The 20,279-nt window shown below is 44.5% G+C and overlaps 1 protein-coding gene across 4 annotated transcripts in view; it reads right to left on the reverse strand.

Moving 5' to 3' along the window:
* Window positions 1–6,368: 6,368 nt before the first annotated feature.
* The window catches only part of STRBP (spermatid perinuclear RNA binding protein), a 132,456-nt gene continuing 118,545 nt past the window's right edge, over window positions 6,369–20,279 (reverse strand). For 2 of the 4 annotated variants that reach the window (XM_032865811.1, XM_032865812.1), the window contains exons 16-18: window positions 17,620–17,743; window positions 13,336–13,380; window positions 7,656–8,283 (exon numbers count right to left, since the gene is read on the reverse strand). In XM_032865811.1, coding sequence (XP_032721702.1) covers window positions 8,189–8,283; window positions 13,336–13,380; window positions 17,620–17,743 — 264 coding nt within the window. In that variant the 3' untranslated portion in view covers window positions 7,656–8,188. Of the gene's footprint in view, window positions 7,416–7,655; window positions 8,284–10,307; window positions 10,767–13,335; window positions 13,381–17,619; window positions 17,744–20,279 lie in introns of those variants that run through there. The other 2 variants (XM_032865814.1, XM_032865813.1) reach the window with 2 other exon arrangements.

The following is a 20,279-nucleotide window of genomic DNA, read 5'->3' on the forward strand; positions in this document are numbered from 1 at the left end:
ACCATTTTAGAAGAGGAGGATCACTGAAGGGCACAGTACCCAGGGCCTTCCCTCAACTGACTCCAAATTACCCGTCCCATCTGTCACCACCCTTCTGACCGTCCCAGTTCCCATGAGGGAGTAACTTCATGCCGCTCCAGGCCACGCCCTTTCCGCAAGCGCCACGTGCCGCCAAGCCCCCCCAGCCCCCCGCTGCCACACCAGCCCTTTCTTCAAAGCTCTCCTCACGACCCTCCTGGCAGACTCCCACCCAGCTCGGGTGGCCGTCTCACGGGGAAGACTGTGGCACTCCAGTCAGAGCCGCTCAGGTCCTCGGCCCTCAGGCCTGGCTCCTGCACTGAGCGGAAGGCCCGCCAGAGTTTCGGGCAACCACAGAAGACGGCGCTGATCTGTTCAGACGCCCGGGCAACGCCGCTCTTCCCGTGTACTCCTCTCGGGCGACAGGCTCACCTTCTGCTCTGCTGTCTAAGCCGAAAGCCCTCCCATTCTCCAGCTGTTCCTTCTGCCCCACCGCAGAGCCTGGTAAGCAGCAGCAGGTGACCGTGAAGATTTCTCAACGACTCCGTACGTCCAAGAGGGGAGAAGTGCGCTCAACAGTGTCCCCATATGCATCAGTGTTCCTTCCAAACCTGATCTCCCACGGAAGCAATTCCTCTGCACTATGCCAACAGCTTGCTTAAACGTTCCTGGTACCATGGGCCCCATTTCTCACCATACCTAATCTCCCAGGGCAGCCCTGTCGTCATGGGAAGCACACGTTAGCCCAAAATGCCCAACCGGCTTTCTATTACCATCCTTACCCTTCTAGAGCCACATATAAGTAAAGAGAACCCTTTAAAATAGCTAAGGGATAAGTCCTCCCCTTCCTCAACTTCAGTGAATCTCTTTTTGAGGGGCTTTCAGCTTTCCAGCATTCCCCAGGTGCCACCTTCCAGAGGTTTCTCACGTCCTAGATGTCCACAATATTTTCCTTATGTAGCCTCTAGGGACACGAGGGGTGTTAGAAAGCCGAGCAACTTCTGCGACCGTCTCCATAATGGATGGGTCCGACAAGATCCCGGCATCAGAGTACTCAGGCACGTGTCACTGAGAGGGGACCCCTTTGGCCGGAGCGCACACTGAGGGCCTGGGCAGGGACCGAGGACAGCCGAAATGCCGGTGAAGCTGAATACACAAAGTACAACCCTAACCGCACCCTGCGCCCCCCACCGGCCCCTGGGGGTCTCCGACAGCCATCGCTGACTTGCACGTGGTGGCAGAGTCCGGTTACGGAGCAAAAAGGATGGTGCGGAAACAGATGGAGCTGAAGCTAACCTGTCCGTCCCCTGGCCCGGGCTGAGCTCACGAACAGTTCTGCAAAGGAACCAGACCAGTAAGCCTGGAGTCGGGACCCTTTTCTCCGCACATGGCAGGGGGTAAGGGAAGGAGGGGGAGCGTAGGTTTCTGCTTATTTTGTTTCCAACCACAAGGGATCTACTCCAGGAGCTGGAAGGGAGGTCCGTGGAAGGCATCACAGCGCCGAGGGGAACCGGCAGCCCGGCGTTTGGAAAACGGAGCGGGCAGCAGCGCCCTGCAGGGACACAAACCACCAGTACCGCACACGGTGAGTGCTATCAGGCCGGGGGGCCGAGCTGGGCCGAGCGGAGCCGAGCGGAGCCGGTGGCAGGGCTATGTAATTTGGGGCAGGTCATTGTGGCTAAGCCTCCATTTCCTCATCTGTAAAAGGAGATCATTTCTGGATCCCACAGTTGTGGTGTAATTTAAATCTCATCTCTAAGGGCTTCTGTTAACTCCAGAAACAGTGGAAGACATGTTATTTCTTCTGTGTGGTTAAAAAACTCACTTATTAGGAGCCACGGTGTTTGGCCACAAACAAGCTGGGTGGCTTGGCGAGGTCTGTGGGCTTCCGCGTCCCCGTCTGCACGGTGGAAACGAAGCACGCACCGCGGCTTCTCCAAACCGCAGGAGCGGCGCAGGACGCGGCCCCTGGGAAAGAACCGCTAAGGGAGCGTTGGGACAGGTGCTCACCCTGCTCACACACAAGTCACTGTTCTGAACTCAGGCAACCGGGGTTTAAAACGGTTCCTTCTTCCTGCTCCCCTCCAGCATCCTGGCAGACGGCACGGAGAAACGGCCTACTGCCAAGGACCGTGCCCTGTGGTGAGGGAGAACCGTTCTGCCCCGGAGAGGATTCGGTCTCCATACCCAGGCAGAGACCCAAGTGGCCATCATCAGCAAAGGAGCCAGCAGCCGGGTGTGTAGCAATGGGAGAAGGGACAAGGGCGGCAGAGTGGCTCACAAGACCTCCAAGCCACCCCAGTGGGGATCACCAAGTCACAGCCCAACCAGGGTTGGGGCAGGGGGCCTGCCTGCTACCTTCAGGCTGGCAGCCTGTCCTGAAGCCTCGACTGGGAAAGTCCTGCTGATCAGGACAGGCGACTGCCCCCTGCCACTCCCCCAGGACCCCTCAAACCTGGGCTGCTAGCACCCTGGGCTCCTCTTCCTTTTACCCCATAACTCAAAACCTCACCAGGCTCAAGTCTTCTAAGCACTCCCATTACCAATAAACAAACCATTAGCTAAATGCAAGCAAAGACCTCAAGTGCTCATTGATATTCAAACAGAAAAAACAAGCTTGAAGTACAACAGCTTCCTTTGTTTAAAATGCAGCCACACCTTAGTCTTCTAGCCTATCTTTCCATTTTATTAAACAACCTTATCCAATTGGTCTAACAGAAAATAGCCCTAAAAGCCCAGGATATCTGGTCCACAACAACCTCAAGTAAGAGAGCCTGGCTTCAGCACAGGAGCCTTTGAGCTCAAGGCCCTGTGTCCCGGAGGCCCCGATCGACCCGGCCCATTGCCTGCCCACCTCCTTCCTGCCACACAGTGCTCCCATCACCTTGGTCCAGACGGCACCCACTGCGCGCATGGCGTGACGGAACGGGGCTTTAGCATCACACACTGGGGTTTCATTCCTAACTCTAGTGCTTAACTCCGAGCCTCGGTCTCTTCTGTTGTAAAACAAGAATCCTACCTCCAAGAAGCTTGTTGGAGAAGAATGTCTGAGTGCCTGGCCCACACAAGAGAGCAATTTGAGCATTTCTTCCTTTTCTTTCTTCTGTTCCTTCAATCTGCCGCTGCCCACAGCCCAAAATAACTTAAACGGAAGGCTATTACTGCCTTCACTCCCTGAAAACATTTAGCTGACAGGTAAGGCGGAGACCATTCTTCCCAACCTTCCGCAGGATCACGGTAGGTGAAACCAGACCAAGACTGAGAGACCGGCCCTGAGGCCGTGCTAAGAGAATGCCCGCTCCGCAGCCAGGCTACCGTTACCTTCTGTGGACCAGAAGCAGCCAAGGAGGTACCGCCATACCCCTCCGGCTGGGACGTGCTAGCCGGCCTCCCTCCAGCTGCCTGGGCAGACGATACCCCAGCAAAGGCAGCGCAGTCTGCAGAAAAGGCAAAGTTCTGCCAAGACCAAGACCCTCCTTAGAAGGACCAAGTTAAACTGACTGGTCAAGGCGGGGGGCGGGGTGGTGGCAGGGAGAGGAGGAAAGAAAAAAGGAAAGAAAGGCCTCCCTCAGTCTTGGCTCATTGAGGCAGTGGCTCCTCCAAACAGCCACAGCTGGGGCACGCGGTGGCTTCTGCCAGGACGTTAGTTATAGGAGTAGCTCTTGGAGTCAAGAAGAGCCTTCCGCTTTGGGGCTGCAGTGAGAGAGCAGGTCTTTGGAGTTTCCCCTGGAGCTGGGGGCTGCTGAGTCCCCTCCTCTTTCACTTACCATTGCAAACAATGAATGCCTTTGGTACAATTAAAAGAAAAAAAAAAAAAAAAACCCTCTTGACTATCGTGCAAGCCTGTCTTATTTGCCTTTAAAGGTAATGCTCAGTCCCTGTCTACACAGTTTTTATAAACTTAGAGTGTCACAGAATTCAACCTAAAAAAAAAGAACTCAGTCTGTAATCCCCACCGAGCGTTCAGTACCACCTGCTCACAGACAGGGACGCACGCTCCTGCCCACCCTTCCTTAGGGCAACCAAAGCCTGCACAGGAGGAGACCAGAAGCTGTATAACCGACGGCACCCATCTGACCATCTACCCATCTTTCCTTTTCCAAAAAAAGAAGGAGATGGGATGGACAGGCAGACGTGTTTTTTCTAAGATTCACACACCCGGGAGGCCTCATGTGGTGACGAGTGCCAGTTTGTTCCAAAGCGCTGAAGCGGACTGGGAGAGAGACGCTGCAGGAATGCTGTGCAGAGAAGCATCGGCCTTCTAGACTGACTTCTAGAGAAGTCCGTGGCCTTCTAGGCTTGCCACCCAGGCTCCTCTTTCTGTGGTTTATAACAACTTGCTTTCTACCTGCCAAACACTGGCGAGCTCTGGATGTTGGCTTCCCATGCTAGCTGCAATCACACACCTCTTTTTCTTATTAATGCACTGGGGAGAAAGCTGGAATCAGCCGGTGATATTCTAAGCTCAGCCCTTTTGAAGTTCTAAGCACACTTACATCCCTAAGCAAGTATTTCCAAGTCCCTGGCAGGAGACCGGCCGGTGATTTCACCACCACCCCAGAAACGCGACATTTTCAGCCAGCACGGATCTGCAGCGACCTCCCCACACTACCTCTCCCGCTAAGTGTTTGCTTTATGCTTCCTGTTTAGTCCCCAGATGCCAGGGGTCCTCTCTCACAGTGTGGAAGCACCCCAGACCTATAAATACCAAGGAACCAGTGCAGCTCCCCCTGAGCAGGCCATGCACTGGCTTCTCCCCGACCCGCCAGCACAGTCTTGCTGCCTCCCTCACACACCTTCCGTCCCTTCAGCCGACCGTGATAGGAGCGGTCAACATTTCCTGAGTACTTACTGTGCACCAGGTACTATTCCAAGCACCTTACGTGAATTAACTCATCTAATCCCCAAGCCTCATGGGAATTTGCTGGAGGGAGAGAAACGCTTTGGCCCAGATTCCCACATGGTTTCTACTCCCTATTTCTAGCTATGCTGTAAAGCTTACATAACCTAATTTGCAGTATGGAGCTATTTTTTAAAAAAATCTCCAAAGATCACTGCATCAAGTATCAATGGAAGCTGTTAGCTCCTACCTAAAATGATAACGTGGGAAAGGGTATCTATTCTTACAGCTAACTCAACTTCAGTTCGCGACTTAAAACCGCCTCTCTGGAAGATGGGATGAGGAAGGGAAGAGACAGCTTCTTACGTAAGAAGTACTGGCGTGCGCTCTGTAAGCTCCCGCTGGAGACATCCGTGCTGCACCGCATCCCAGCAGCAGGCAGTAACTTAACTCTGGCCGTTACTCGTTCGCTACCTGTCTCCCTTCCAGGCCTCCTAGTAACACTGAGAAACCTCTGGTCACTGCATGGCATCAGATCCTTATAGTTTGCAAGTACAAATACAGCAGGACGTTTCTTGCTCTGAGGACTTCAGAGAGACCCTGCCCCCTGCTCCCCCTAACCCCACCGCCCCCAAGACGCACCGGCCTGTGCTGAGTGGGAGGTACCGGAGGACCATTCACAGAGCAGCTTTAACCGCTCCTAATGTCCCTAGTTCCTCGGGCTCTAGATTGCTAGAAATCTAACTGCTGGGGGGAATGGGTGGGGGCGCATCTGCAAATCTTAGTTCATTCCCCTAACTCACTACTGAAGATTTGCCTCCACTGCAGTGATTAAAGAAATCTAACAAACAGGTAAGTTATAATGAATGATGATTATAAGGGTAAAACTCCCCTCACTTGTCATCGAAAAAATGGTGTCGGTGTTTAAAGCAACCACTTTGGTCTCTGCTATACTATACAAACTGCTTTAAAGGACTGGAGTATTTGTTCTTCGTTTCATTCCATTCACTTACTTGGAGAGAGGGCCATGAACATAAACCAGAGTTGGTTTCAGGCTCTCAAAAGTGCCAGGGAAATATTTAAAATAAGTGAACTTCCAAATGATGGCCAGGCCAGTTCAGTGATATCAGAGGGCCTACATTATTAAATAATTTATAAACTACTAACCAAGTTAATTATCTTTTGACACTGCTAATGCATCATTTGTCTCCCACCCTAGGAAGTTTATAATCGGCCCAATTCCACCAACAAGGAGACTCTCGAACTTGAAATGTTTTCACTGGGCAGAGACACTGTTTCGCTAGTACCCAGAGAAGGACCTGGCACATAATGGGCACCTCAGCTGCTCGATAAGGACTGGAATGTATGTAGTACTAGTCAGCTAGACCTCATACAACCTTATATAGATGCCAAAACCACATTCGACATAATACAGATTTTGTAAGGGGAAAAAATGTTCCAGCAACCTTCAAAGTTAGTAATAACAAGAAAACTGCTACTTAGAGACATATAAAACATGAAATTCATTTTAATCTCTATATATCAAATATGGCCTCAGCAAAGAACATCTAACACATATGAAATGTATTTATGGGACACACTAAATGAAGCAAACCCTTACTAAAATATTTGGCCTAACCCTCCCATCTTTTAAATGAACTCCATGATGGCTGAGTCAGGTGGGAAATCAATCGTCTAGCTGCCTAACCTGGAAAAGACAGACGAACTGCCTTCCGTCTATTTGGTCTCTGCAGACTGGGTATTTACCATTCTGAGTCTTGCCAAAGTTGGTTCTACGAATAGCTTAACTCAGTCAATTACATATTCTTCCATAGTTACCTTAATATTTTGGTTTTTTTGTTTTCTATTGCTTTTTCTTTTTATGGCTTCTTGCTGCTGTTGTATTAGGGCATACAACACAGATCAGAGATTTTCATTTCTCAGAAAAATTTCTCTCCTTGAGAAATTGGCACTTTGATCCTCCGTTTGTGTAACAGCTACGCGTAAATGGGTCCTACCGGCAATGTTACCAACCTCGCGGCTTATAAAATTCCAGCACTTTGGCCAAAAGAGTGCCCTGACATTAAAGTCTTCTCAGGTGAACTCTTCCCACCACTGAATTATTTTATTTAAACAGGTCCATGTGTGTAATTCACATACATGTAATACGTAAGTTTCTACACACATATACACATTTAACTCGTAAAGGTGAAATGTCTCTCTTGAATAAAAAGTAATTACAAGGGTATTAAAACAAACGCTGAAAATAACTATTTTACATTTAGATCATAAAAATTTTAAAGGTAATATGATGACATAAGACCTAAGAGATCAAATACATCCTGTATGATTGTCATATATGCACGTTGTGTTCATTGACTTTTAGTTATTTTTCTCTTTAATCAGAAAATAAAAGAGCTTACCTTTGTTTACTGAGACCACAGCTTACAGTCACTAGATCTCAGCCTATTTTATACAAGTGATATGGCTACGAAGGTCCGAGGAGAACGAGAATAAAGTGAGATAAACGTGCTGAAAACTGCTTAAAAGTATTAACCTGAAATACACAGAGGGTCCAACACCAGTTTTAAAAATACATTAACGAGGTATTCCCAGCTCTTCAATTAATAACGGTGACTGACTGATTCATGATTTTCAAACATTCACCCGAATTTTAAAAAAAGAAGGAAAGGCTAATAGAAAAATCTACCAGTGGTTTGTTCCCAGGTTAACGGTTTCAGAGAGACTACAAACGACTCGGGACCCCTTGCTGCACGCACCATGCACTGCATCTAGTCAGCATGAGGTATGTCGGGAATCTACTGGACCAATGACCTTGCACAAGAGAGGAGGTGGTCCTGCCGCCGGAAGAGACCGGAGCTGCAGGCCGCATCCCTGGCTGGGCGCCAGCCCCCATGCAAAGAATATGGCTTCAAGGAGGACCCCTATCTCTGAGAAATTATAATAGCGCTAACTGACGCAGTCAGGAATGCAACTACCCAATTTATGTGCTACAAAAGTCTAAAAACTGTCGGGAGATAGCACAGCTCACACACGGAGTCGAAGTTCTACAGTGGTCTGTAAACTCCCTGACAAGAGACTACTCTAGGAGGGGTTAAGTACAGATATTGCTAGGTTCCCAAAGGAAAAGTTTTAAAACAGACACCGTGGCTTTGAATAAAGTATTGCTCTTCTTTAAAATGCTCAGTCATTGCTTTCCAAAAGAAGGTGTCAGAGTGGTGTATCTGAAAGCTGGAAAGCCTCAGGGGGTCACAATGCTCTTAAGACCAAGACAGAAATTGCCATTTCAAGCCAGACAACCTGATGGTTCTAGAAGTCAGAGAAGAAATCTTGAGGGCCCAAGTGAATAATAAGTGGTGCGACGCTCAGAGGCTGGCAATAGGGGCTGTCAATGAAAAAACCGCCTACAGTGGAGAAAAGAGCAGAGAAGCAACACTTGGTGTTAATGTCACAGAATTTGGTGAAGCCAAGAGCTTCATTTATATTTCTCTGCTCTTTCAGCTGTAAGTGGAATTTTCATTACAAAATGGAGGGGGTGGGGAGGGCAGAAGGGGGGGAGGGGGACACTTAATTCATTACAAAATTTCAACAGTTGAACTTGCATGGTTACCACTTCTAACAAAGGACTGACAGCTCAATTATTTTAAGTAAAGCAGAGAAATGTAAAAGTTTGCAGCAACTGGGCAGGTTTACAACATGGTTAGTAACTTCCAACAAACAACAAAATTAAAAAAAAAAAAAGACTTGGTAGAAACCATTTGAAATGACTGCCATCATGTTGGAAAACAGCACAGCTCCCTTTGCACCATCATAGAGGGGTTAAATTATGAAGCTGAGTCAGCTACTTCAAAAGAATTTTCTAAAGAGAAATCTCCAGAGAGATTCCAACTTGGAATGCAAATTTGACAATCAATTTCAAATAACAATCCGGCTGCGGCTGCCAATTAATAGTATTCCAAACACAGAGAGGACTATTGTAAATATTGAATTAATAAAAACTGGACACTACCAGCCATGCTTTTTCTTCTCAGTGATGGCTCTGTTTCATCCATAGGTCAGCAAAATGAATCAATGAAACATGAAAATCCCAGCTGCAATGGGCCCTCAGGTTTATGTCTAGCCACTAATGCACAGGATGAGAATGGTAAGTTCACAGCTATTTCTAGCAAGTGATGAGGTTTTATTAAAGTATCACCCACCACTAATAAAGACTAAAGGTCAAGGAGCAGAAGTAACAAGCCACTGTGTAATAAATCCACATCTGAGAAGTGACACTAACATTTGTTTTAAATTGCCCGTCTCATTCTCATTTAGTGGTCCCAAAGAAATCTGGTACATAAATTTGCTGTATTTTGCGAAGCCCATTCTCACTGATGGCCACTACTGGGCTCTGAGAAACAGAATTTAAGAGGGAAGAGGGAAGCTAATTCATACTAAGAACAGACATTTTTAAGACACAGCAACTTAGAAATCTCGACACGACACCACACTGGTGCCTTCATGGGGGTGAGTACCTTAATGAAACCATTACCTTCTAGTAACATCATCGGCTCTCCAAACAAGGCGAGAATGCAGGGGAAGGCTCAGGTCTGCACCCTTTATAGGACAGCACAATGTTATTGACTGATCATTTTTCACCAGCTTAATCAGATAAATTTTAAGAAAAACTTAAAAATAAATGCTGACCCATGGCTGAAACCTGTCACTTTTCACAGCAGCACTCAACAAGAACTGGGACGATCGAAGAGCAAGTTTTATGGGGACCCTGTTGCTGCTTTAGATTCTGATGTAATTGAAGAGGAAAAGAGACCTTTCAATGAATCCCAGAAAAATCGCTAATCTTCTATCTGCATGAAAAAAGCCAGGGAAGTGAACACAGTATCTTACAGAGTGAAGAAGGCCACAAGAACAAGAGAGGGTGATTGATCGATTAATTTATTCTCTTTTAAAACTTGGAAATTAGGAAACTAAAATAATCACATTCCTCCTTCCCCATCTCTGGGTAGTGCCATCATTTTAAGAAGCAATGCTTGGATAACAGAATATACCTTTATCATGGGGATGCCCTTGTCCAGCAGTACAAAGGCTTACAAAGTGAGTAGACTGGCTCAGACTAACAAATTGCCTTTGCTTTGTTTTAGCAGTTTCCTTACAAATGAATGGGTTTCTAGGGCTAAGTTATTATTAGTTTTCAATTCCTTGTAATTTGATACCAAAACATATCAAAAATAATAAGCTAAAACAATATTCAAACCCATATTTTATTGGCTTTAATTACACACTTCAGTATTTACAAAGTTAAAGTTTAAATGAAAAGTCTCTATTGTATTAAAAAAAATAACTACAGCCCAAATTCAAGTGCCCTGGGGCAAATACATATCAATCAGAGCTAAGAATCAGTGACTGCATCAGGAACCAGGCAGTACTCTGTGTTACAACAAAGCAGTTTATTTGTGATCAGTGTTTGAGACTCTATACATCCTTCACAAATTTAATTTTACATAATCTGATACTCCTCTTAAAACTTAAACTTTGAACTGCTAGACTTATTTCCCTAGAACAGAAGGGCTGGTATAAGTTATTTTCCGGAAATGAGGTACCGTTTCACAGAACTAGTTTCTTTTTTGTTTGTTTTCAAGTTTTAGAGAACTAAATTTGCATTTGTTAAAATCAAAAAGTAGGAAAGATGTTCTTTACAAATAATTTTGATCAAGTATGTGTTCAAAGAAAGCAGGATAAAAAGGCTTTTTCTCTAACATTCTGTATTGTACTGGTTTTGTTGTTCAATAGGAATTAGCTTCTGTCATTTGCTAAAAGAATGAGTAGTGGGGAACAGGATATGTTGGGAATTTCATAACGGGCAACAGAACCATTCTCTTGGGTAAACCTACAGAGAGAAGAAACGGAGAGGACTCCAAATAAGTTTAATAATCCAATAAAAATTTCAGGAAAAAAAAATCTTACAGTAATGATCATTAACCTTTTCCAGATTAGTCAGTCAACATGAACCATTTTGGAGGAGACCCACAAACCTCTCCTGTTTTGAAATTGCTAATGTTTTTATCATTAGTATTTTCCACTCGAAATTAAGATGGCTATGTCGCAGGAAGAATGATATTCAGAAAGCAATTTCATTTGTGTGAGCGGCCATGAATTCTCAATACCAAAAGCAGTGCTCATGATAAATATTCTAACGGGACTCCAGAAATCCGTAATCATTCTCAATTTGGCACATCACACACTGTAGGAGAAACAGGGATGACTGTCGAGACTCAAAGCACAGCTTTCTGTGCAGGCCTCAGCTCCCCGGAAACACAGCTCCAACTGGAGTCGCGACCGGGTGTTTTATCTTCTTAATGGCTGCCGCGGGTATTGGCATGGCAAATCTGGAAAGATTAACTACTTTCTTAATTTTGTAATAAGCGAGTTCTTGTGGCCTCACAAACTTCTGCATACTCAAGCACGATTTGAAATCTGCTCCTGTGTCTAGTCTAGTCTTTAGCCTACGGAGAAATCACAAAGCAGCAACAGCAGGTACTCAAGAGCACCAGATGATCAGAGGGAAATTACCCCACATGCAACAGCTTTACAAAGGCCAAAAGACATATTTACCTTACAGCCAAAATAAAGCATTGTTTTAGTAGGTTGGCATCACAGTAACATTTAAAAACCAAATCTTTTATGTGAAAAATGGGGGCATCAAATTTCACCAGCTTTGGAAGTCAGTTATATGGCACATGGAAGGGAGGAGCCTTCTGAAGTGGGGGCTCAGAGGCCGCAGGGTGAAAGTACAATGTTAGAGGAAAGGGAGGAACAAGAGAGAAAAATTAAAAAGACCGAGGAAAGACATGAATGCAGCTTAAAGCCCAGACATACCCATGTTTTAAAGAGAAAAATTCAGCCCTAGGAAACTGTACTAAAGAACGTGAGATTTACGATGTCTGGAGGAAAGACACGGAATTAACAACCGGCCCTAGCAGGCAGATGCACTGGCGCGCACACAAGACACACCACAATGGGACCAGTGAGCCAAAATGGATTCGGATCAACTGCCCAGACCTAATTCACAGGAGGGAGGTGGTGGTCAGGGTACCCAGAAGTCAGCTGCACAGTAAAAGCAAATGGCCAAAACAAAAGGAGCTAGAGAATTTGAATTTAGAGGAAATTCCAGGTAAAAACATTTTCTCAAATGAGTTCTCAATTTCTAGTCACCCCACATCTGGGGACCTGGGGACTCTGGGGACCAAACCTGAGCGTTCCAGAGGAGACATTCAGGTGAAGGATGAAACCCCAGACTTGGCATTTTGCCATAGAGAAGACTCACCCCAATTGTTTGACCCTTGCCGCTTCCCCACATTTTCCCAGACTATCCTAATGGGGAAAGTGGTCAAACTGTTCATTTTCTCTTTATTTTTTACAGTTATGAAATCAAATGAAGCTTCCACTTAGCAGTGTTTTAAGGACCCAACATTTTCATCTGAACAAAAAGGGAAAAGCTGATGCATGAAGAGAGAAAGCATTATGAAGGGTCCTGAGGCTTGTGTGGGGGACTAACACTACAAGGAGCGGGACATTCAAGGTCCTTCCCCAAAGTGCATGTGCACGCCCAGCCCAGGGTTGCACCGATATGCACTCACACATGCACAAGCACACACTCACGCTCGTGCGCACACACACTCTCTTCTTCTCTCAATGGCAAACATCCTGCAGATGGCTGACCTGGAACATGTAGCGCCTGAGTTAGAGAAAATGTCTAAAAGGGCATATCACTGACTCCAAACCTACTGCCTCCATTGCCACATAAACCTCATTCAAAAGTTATCCAAAGGGCCACTGAGGTTCATTTCTGCATATGCTTTTATTTTTTATTTTTGGAGGGAGAGGAGACACTCCTATGATTTTGTAACATGTACCACAGACTCTGGGCAGGAAGCACTTCAGTGACACTGCCAGTGACACGCCGTCACCACACTAGGGCCCATTTATACCACCTCTAAAGCAAAATGTATGGAAAAGGACGATGGCTACAAATTTGAAGTGAATATTTCCTAACCCTAACTCAAGTCACCCAGACAGTTTCAAGCCAGAAACTTCAATGCAGCCAGGTAACCGGCGAGCAGTCAAGCTGGAAACCGGGTATGGCCCTTCAGTAGCCTTTGAATGGAGTATCAGTTGGCTGTAAGAAGAACTACTTAAAATATTTAATTTCAATATGGTCAGAAACAGGCAATTAGAACAAGCAGTCCTTCAATCAGGCAAAGCAGAGAGAAGAGCAACTCCAACCAAACCAAGAACCACAAGGTTGTGGCGTTTTCAAAGGGAATTTAAGTTGGGTCACTAGAATGAACAGGTCTGAGATCCTCCGATTCATTTAAAGAAACCCTGGACACAAACTGTGCTTTAGATTGCTGTGACAGCATTGCTAAGAGGAGAAATAAGAAAGACAGTGTACATACCATAGGCAGGGGCAGCTGTGCTGTAACCATACGGTGCTCCATAGCCTAGTGCAAAGAAGAAGAAAGCCGATCAGTTCAGAGCAAAGGGCAACCAATCGGTACTCGCCCCATTCACAAGTACTGCCTGGCCCAGCGCCTTGGGCCCTGAGGACTTCTTCCAGATGTTGGATGAATGAGAACTATTCCCAGAATGGCCAAACCCTCCATTCCTGCTTAGCATGGAAGCTTTTCCCCATGACCTAGAAGGTTCTCCTGACCTACCAGAATATCCTGTCTTTCTCCATGCACTTATGACACTGTGCTATAATTATCGACTCCTTGTCTGTGTCCCTACTCGAGTGACAAACACCAAGTCTTAGACATTTTTTTTTACCATGTCAACTTAGCAGAAGGTCTGGCACATAGTAACCACTCACTAAATATAATCTGTTGAACAAATCTGTCTCCTCTCCCTGAACTTAGAATCACTCAAGTTAACCAATTTCTTTAAAGTTGGAAAGCAGAACTTCCCAGGTCTCTTCAGAAAACAGTGACAGGACAGGCTGAGGCCTCAAGTGCTGCTGAACGGGAATGTGGATCAGCTTGTGGGCTTGGGGACAAGGTCCATGTCTCCTGGTATCTGACTTCCTGATCCCAGCTCAGTCTCTCAATAAAGTTGGCCAAACTGACATTAACCTCTGCTGCCTATGAAAAAGGCTCATATTGTCCATCTGAAGAACAGTGAAGCTTTTGAGCCAATCTGTTCTGGAACTGGTTTCTTATATGTCCTTAAACATGTAATTTCTGAGTTGCCTTTTCATGCCTATAAAATGAAAACTCTTCCAAGCTACTTTATCTAGTGTTGTAGGGATTAGAAATACTGTGCTAATAGAAGCCATAATGTTTAATCTTTCAATAAAACAACTTTAAAAATATAAATACTAAATTGCTTGGGTAAATCTTTAGGGAAAATTGGGTTCTAAAACAGAACAAAATCTACATGGGCCCTTCACACTGTACCTAAAACAAATCAAGCCTTTTTAACATTACAAGCCCTTTTTCTATAATCCTTTCTGCTGCTTGCAAGGATTTTTTTCTTCTTCTCTAGCTGCCCAACTGCAACACAGCCTGTAGATCAGGACCAAGTATCACCTCCTCTATGAAGTCTCCTGGGTTTGCTGTTTGCTCCTTTGCGCCCCTCCCCCTGCAACGTTACAGCTTGCATCACAGCGCACAGTGTTGATGCAAACGTTCGTTCCTAACCCATATGACTTTCCAAGCATTCAGCAGCGCACATACTAGTCATCTTCAAATGCCCCGGCCCAAATCTCTTGCTTGAAGCAAAACACTCAAATGTATGCTGAATAAGTAAACTGTTTTCAGGGACTAACGAAAACATTTCCTGAGATGGAAATTTTCACTTTTTAGTCTATACTTAAGTCACATAAAACTAGGGATAATACAATGTAGCCTTAGTCTTTGGTCTTAATTGGAGTCTTTTGTGCTCCCTAAATCCTAGATTTCAAGAGGATATGATGCAGCTAAAAGAAGCAGGAAATATGCAGTAGGAACTGAGGCCAAGAGAGAAATTAATACTTTAAAAAGTTTGCATATCACATCTATTCCAGGAAAAGGTAGCCAGCTGGATGACTAAGGTTACAGTTTTAAGGATTTTACCAAAACCTCCTTAAAGAGAGAGTAAACTACAACCACTAAGCTGGCCACTGATCAGGCTGTTTGAACCCCGACTTCACTATCACTCGGCAAGGTGACTTTGTGCCTGTTATGTCACCACTCTGTAACTGAGTTGGCAGGGGAATGTAATTAAATAATGTATGTAAAAATACTTACTACAGTCCCTGCTGCACAGAATACACTCCGCAAATGGCATATAACCTATCCATAATCTAACTGACCTAATCTGAATCTTCTCTGGGCTATAAAAGAACTTCATTTTTAAAAGCTTCACAAGATAGGCCTTTCACAGAGGTCAATGCGATGACATAAGAGAAAAGCTGCTATAGATTAGCATCCGCGCGCGCACACACACACACAGCCTTTCCCAATGACTGCCCCTAGATGATGGGTGGGAGGTAAGCGTCCATGACCAGGTGACTGCTGGTGCTCTCAGACAGAGGAAGCCCCCGATGAACATGTAATCAAAGGCAAGAAAGTTCATCTCAATAACTTGCCTATTATTAATACAAGCTGCTTTCTTGAAATAATGATCGAACAAGGCAAAAGAATATTCAATATCAGTAGAAACAGTGAAATGCATAGAACAGTGTCTTAATTTGGGACCTATAAACAGAATCAAACCACAATGAACCTTTTCCTCTCCCATCTCCTTCCCACCTTCTCATCCTTCAGCATTCTCCATCTCCTTAAACAGCACAGTCATTGACCCAGTTCCTCTTGCTGAAAAAGCTGGGAGAAATCCTTGAAACCTCCCTCCTTTTCATTCTCCACATGAAATCCATTAATTGTGCTTCTCAGTCTGTCTTTAATGTGGTCGCTTCTTGCCGCCCATCTGCTTCCCTGCACACCTGGGGATACCTGCACGGTCTCTGGCCGGACCTTCTAACTTGTCTTCTCACATCTACTTCTGTAACTACAATCCATTCTTCAAACTATTGATGATGCTCTTTACAGGAAAGTCTGATGTTGTCATCTCTCCCCTTAGAACTCTTCACGACCTTCCACTACACTTAGCATTCTAAGGCCAAAACCCACACCTTGGCCTCTAGGACTGGGTTGAGTGTCTAGCTTCAGCTCGAATCACTCCCTGTCCTTGTCATTCTCTCCTCACCAGCCCCCACCCAAAACACACAGTGCTCTCCCACACTAGAAGACATTTGGCCTTCCTCTAATCCTTCTCATCCGTAAGTTCCCTGGCCCAGCAATGTGCTTCCTATGTGTACAACACTTGTCCAGCCTGGTCTTCTCCAGGTTAATGCCTCCTCATTCTCTAAAGCTCAGGTCAGGTGACGCTTCCTTGGGGGAGGCCTTCAGGCCCCAAAGCCTAGACCCAGTTTCTCTGTTAAATTCTCTCACAGAACATACCCTTGTCCTTCATCACGACCTTCTCAGTTGATAATTGTGACTATATGATCAGCCTGTCTCACCTTTAGATCATAAGCTGCACAACAGTAAAATCCCAAAGCAGGCACATGTACTTCAATGAGCGAATATATTCATTATATGACGTATCTTTGAGGGATCAACTCCTACAAGCTTAATTCCAAAACCATATAACCCACAGAACTTCCCAAATAGCCTATTCTAACTCTTTCTTAAAGAAAGAGAAGGAGGGAGGGAGGAAGAAGAAAACACAGACACAATCTAAGTGAACTTCTTAGCAATGTTACATAAAAAAATAATGATGGGATAAGATCCAATCCTTCAGAGAATTTCGTCCCGATCAACAATTATAAGCAGTCTACTTGCTAAGTGAAAAGTTCCATACGTTCAATATGGCAGACAACCTGACTTTAATGAGACAGTTCTACACCTACTGCTGAAATGACGTAAGTATTAGAACAGAAGGCAGAAGGAGGGCATCTTTTCCCATCTCCTTCAAGCCATGTGGTGAAATGGAAAGAATATAAGCTCTAGAACTGCAAACACCTACATTCAAATCTCTGCTCTGCTGTTTGCTATGTCTCAGACTGAGCTAGTTGCCTTCTCTCATTAGACCTTAGTTCCCTCACCTAGAAAATGGAAATAACTTCTACTTGAGGAAACACTGTGAAGATTAAAAAACAATTAAGTGAAATCATATATGCCAAAGTATCTGTTGTAGAGTAAGCTCTGGATAAATAAGTTTCCCTTTTTCTTTTTTTACACTTCCGTAGACCTTCGCTGGATCCCACACACCGAGTTAAAGAAACGCTGTTAATGCTAGGCTACACCCCAATGAAGGAGTCTCTCCGCAGCAGTCTTCCACTCCTGTCACACCCACCCACCCTCTATGTCCCGCTGAATGCGCCCCGCTCGCACGTGTGCGCTCCTCAATCTGCGGAGTATTAGCTTCCTCATTGTCAAAATATGTCCCCTCAACCAAGTGTAATATTCCTCCTCTGTCACCTCCCTCCAGGATGCCTCCAGTCACTGAGCAGATTCCAGGAGAAAACCTGGACTCTGTGAAATGCTGTAGATTCTCTTCTTCTCAACGTCCATGCACACACATCTTACACCTATGTTATGTTTCCAGGGATCGTGTATAACCCTGGAGAAGAAAAGACATGCTGTTCTTCAAAGTCTGGCCCTGACGAGGAGGCAGACCTCTTACAGGCTATACTCTACCTGGAGCTATGTAGCCAGGAGCAGCTGTAGCCCCAACAAAAGCTCCCCTTGTTAGAGTTCCTCTTCCTCTGCCCCGAACAGCTTGGACGGCTGCAGACACAGCTGTATTCACAACACCCTTTGCCTGTTAAAAATAACAGATTTTCATTACTGAGAGAAATAAGAACTAACATCCCACCATCCCTCTAATGCACAACCTCTATGAGAAACTTGAGTCTGTAGATGAGTCAGTGAGTCATCTATGACCTTGAACCTTTAATTTATCATCTGTAAAATAAAAATGACACCTACTTTACCGAGCTGTTCTGAAGAATATTCGGACACATAAAAGTATGCAAATAACTTCTTCTTTCACTTGAGGGTTACTCAGAAAGAGTTCATTTTCTACACACAAATTTCAGTAGTCAAATTACATCCGTTGTATTTCAGGCCTAACTAAAGTAATCACAGACACTTGATACCCAGGTTTCCACTGAATTCTCCTTCCAGAGACAAAAACTACACAACCAACCACCAAGAATTATCTGTGAACCTGAGTGGAGTTTAAAAAAAAAAAAACAAAAAAAAAACAAAAAAAACAAAACTATGAAGGAAGACCAAAAATGAAAACTCCAGGAAAGTCATGTGATTTGTGTCTACATCTCCTGCTTTATGTGTGTGTATATACATGTACCAATCATGAAATAAATACTGCCTTTAAAGTGCCCTCTTGCTCTAAAATGCCATGGGACTCTGGTAAAATCATAAATCTCTATGTCTATCAGAGTCTACCACTAATTATACAATGAGGATAATGCCATGGGACTCTGGTAAAATCATAAATCTCTATGTCTATCAGAGTCTACCACTAATTATACAATGAGGATAATGATATCCACTTTGTTTTACTTCAGAGGAGAAAAGGCCGTTGAGAAAACAGCAAACTCTGAAAAGCAGACTAGATAAGGACAAACAGAACAGAGGGCTGCTAAAACATCCCTTTCCAAAACTGAAATTTTAAGAAAATCAAGAACACATAGTTTTCAATGAAATGTTTTATTTTTTTAATATAAAGACACAACAGGGGCATGTGGGTGGCTCAGTCATTAAGCGTCTGCCTTTGGCTCAGGTCATGATCCCAGGGTCTTGGGATAGAGCCCCGTAGGTGGGCTCCCTGCTCTGCAGGAAGCCTGCTTCTCCCTCTCCCACTGTCCCTTTGCTTGTGTTCCCTCTCTCATTGTCTGTCTCTCTCTGTCAAATAAATAAACAAAATCTTAAAAAAAAAAAAAAAAGACACAACAAAAACTCAAACAAAAAACTACCAGAATTCCCTCCTATAACCAAGGTGCAGAGCCTCAGAGCTCAAAGTGGAATAAAGTCAACGGTATCTCGAACAGCTTAAACATTCAGAGCATACACACATTTATCTCATGCTGAAACGCCACCTCAACCACTAGTATAACTGGGGAGAAGACCGTTTCAAGGTCAAATGTATCACGTACAGGGAACAGCCATTTTTCTGTTTGGCTGAGGGGAGAAAATGCAACCCACACATCCAAAACAGACTGCCTCCTGGCTGTCAAGCATATTGAACAGAAGAGTTTCAGAGGTTCTAGTATGGAAAATTTCTAAAAATAGGTGAACCTCATGTAGGTAACTTTTTTTTTTTAAAACACAGTTTAGTCCAAGGAGTCAGGAAGTAACAATCTGGTGGGAGCAGAGAGACTCCACACAAATCGAGCTCATGTCTACTAGAACCAAACTTAACTAGTACCTAGTAAGTATTTGCACTCACTTTCTAAACTCTAACATTAACTGACCCAATACAAGATGTAACTCATGGTAAAAAACACCTAAACAAGTCAGCAATTATCTTTCTACTAATTCAGCACATTTCCTGGAAGGTTTTAGGGAAATAAACCAATTCTTCTCTCTCCGAATGTGTATCAGGGCAATTTAAACGCTTCATTTGTATTTCATCTCAGTAAAAGTCATCCTTGGTTATACTTTGAATCCTAGAATGTAAACAATGCTTATTACAATAAGTACAAGACAAGACAAATGTCTAAGATGGCTATAATACGCAATGCCCATGGTCTTTGGAAGGAGAAGAATCTAGCTGAAAGAGACCCTACCATCAGTTAGCTGTGGTACTAAGGGCAGTGTCTGTATCTCTTCAGGCCTCATTTCCTCATCTATAAAACAAGATCAACTCTAGCCAGAGTTGCACTCAGCTTATGTAAAAGAAACTAAACAAACTGTTTCATTCAGAATCTTAAGTAATCTTCTTCTATTAGTCTAAACATTTTTAACCAACTCGTTTCTATCACATCCTCTATTCAGACATTACTGCCCCAGCACTCTCCACCAGGAAGAGAACTATCTTATATTTAACAATGTATCTCTTTTGCCCTCATAATCATGCACATAGTATACGACTAGAAAATATTTTTGAACGCATAAATGAATGAAGACTCTGTTGTCCAAAAGCATGTAATTAGGAGGCCATCTTTCCTAAAGACTTTCTACAGTCCTGGGCCTTCAGCAGGACTGACATGCCCATGTCAGGAATGAACAGAAGATGTATTAGGTCAAGTTTTACTGTGGCGCCCCCAAAGGAAAACATAAAATAAATAACGCAAAAGGACAAAACTGGAAAGGAAATGGAAGTGCATCTTCAG

The sequence above is a fragment of the Lontra canadensis genome, unplaced genomic scaffold (genome assembly GCF_010015895.1).
Source record: "Lontra canadensis isolate GAN:19392208 unplaced genomic scaffold, GSC_riverotter_1.0 scaffold30, whole genome shotgun sequence".
In the NCBI taxonomy this organism is placed as follows: Eukaryota; Metazoa; Chordata; class Mammalia; order Carnivora; family Mustelidae; genus Lontra; species Lontra canadensis.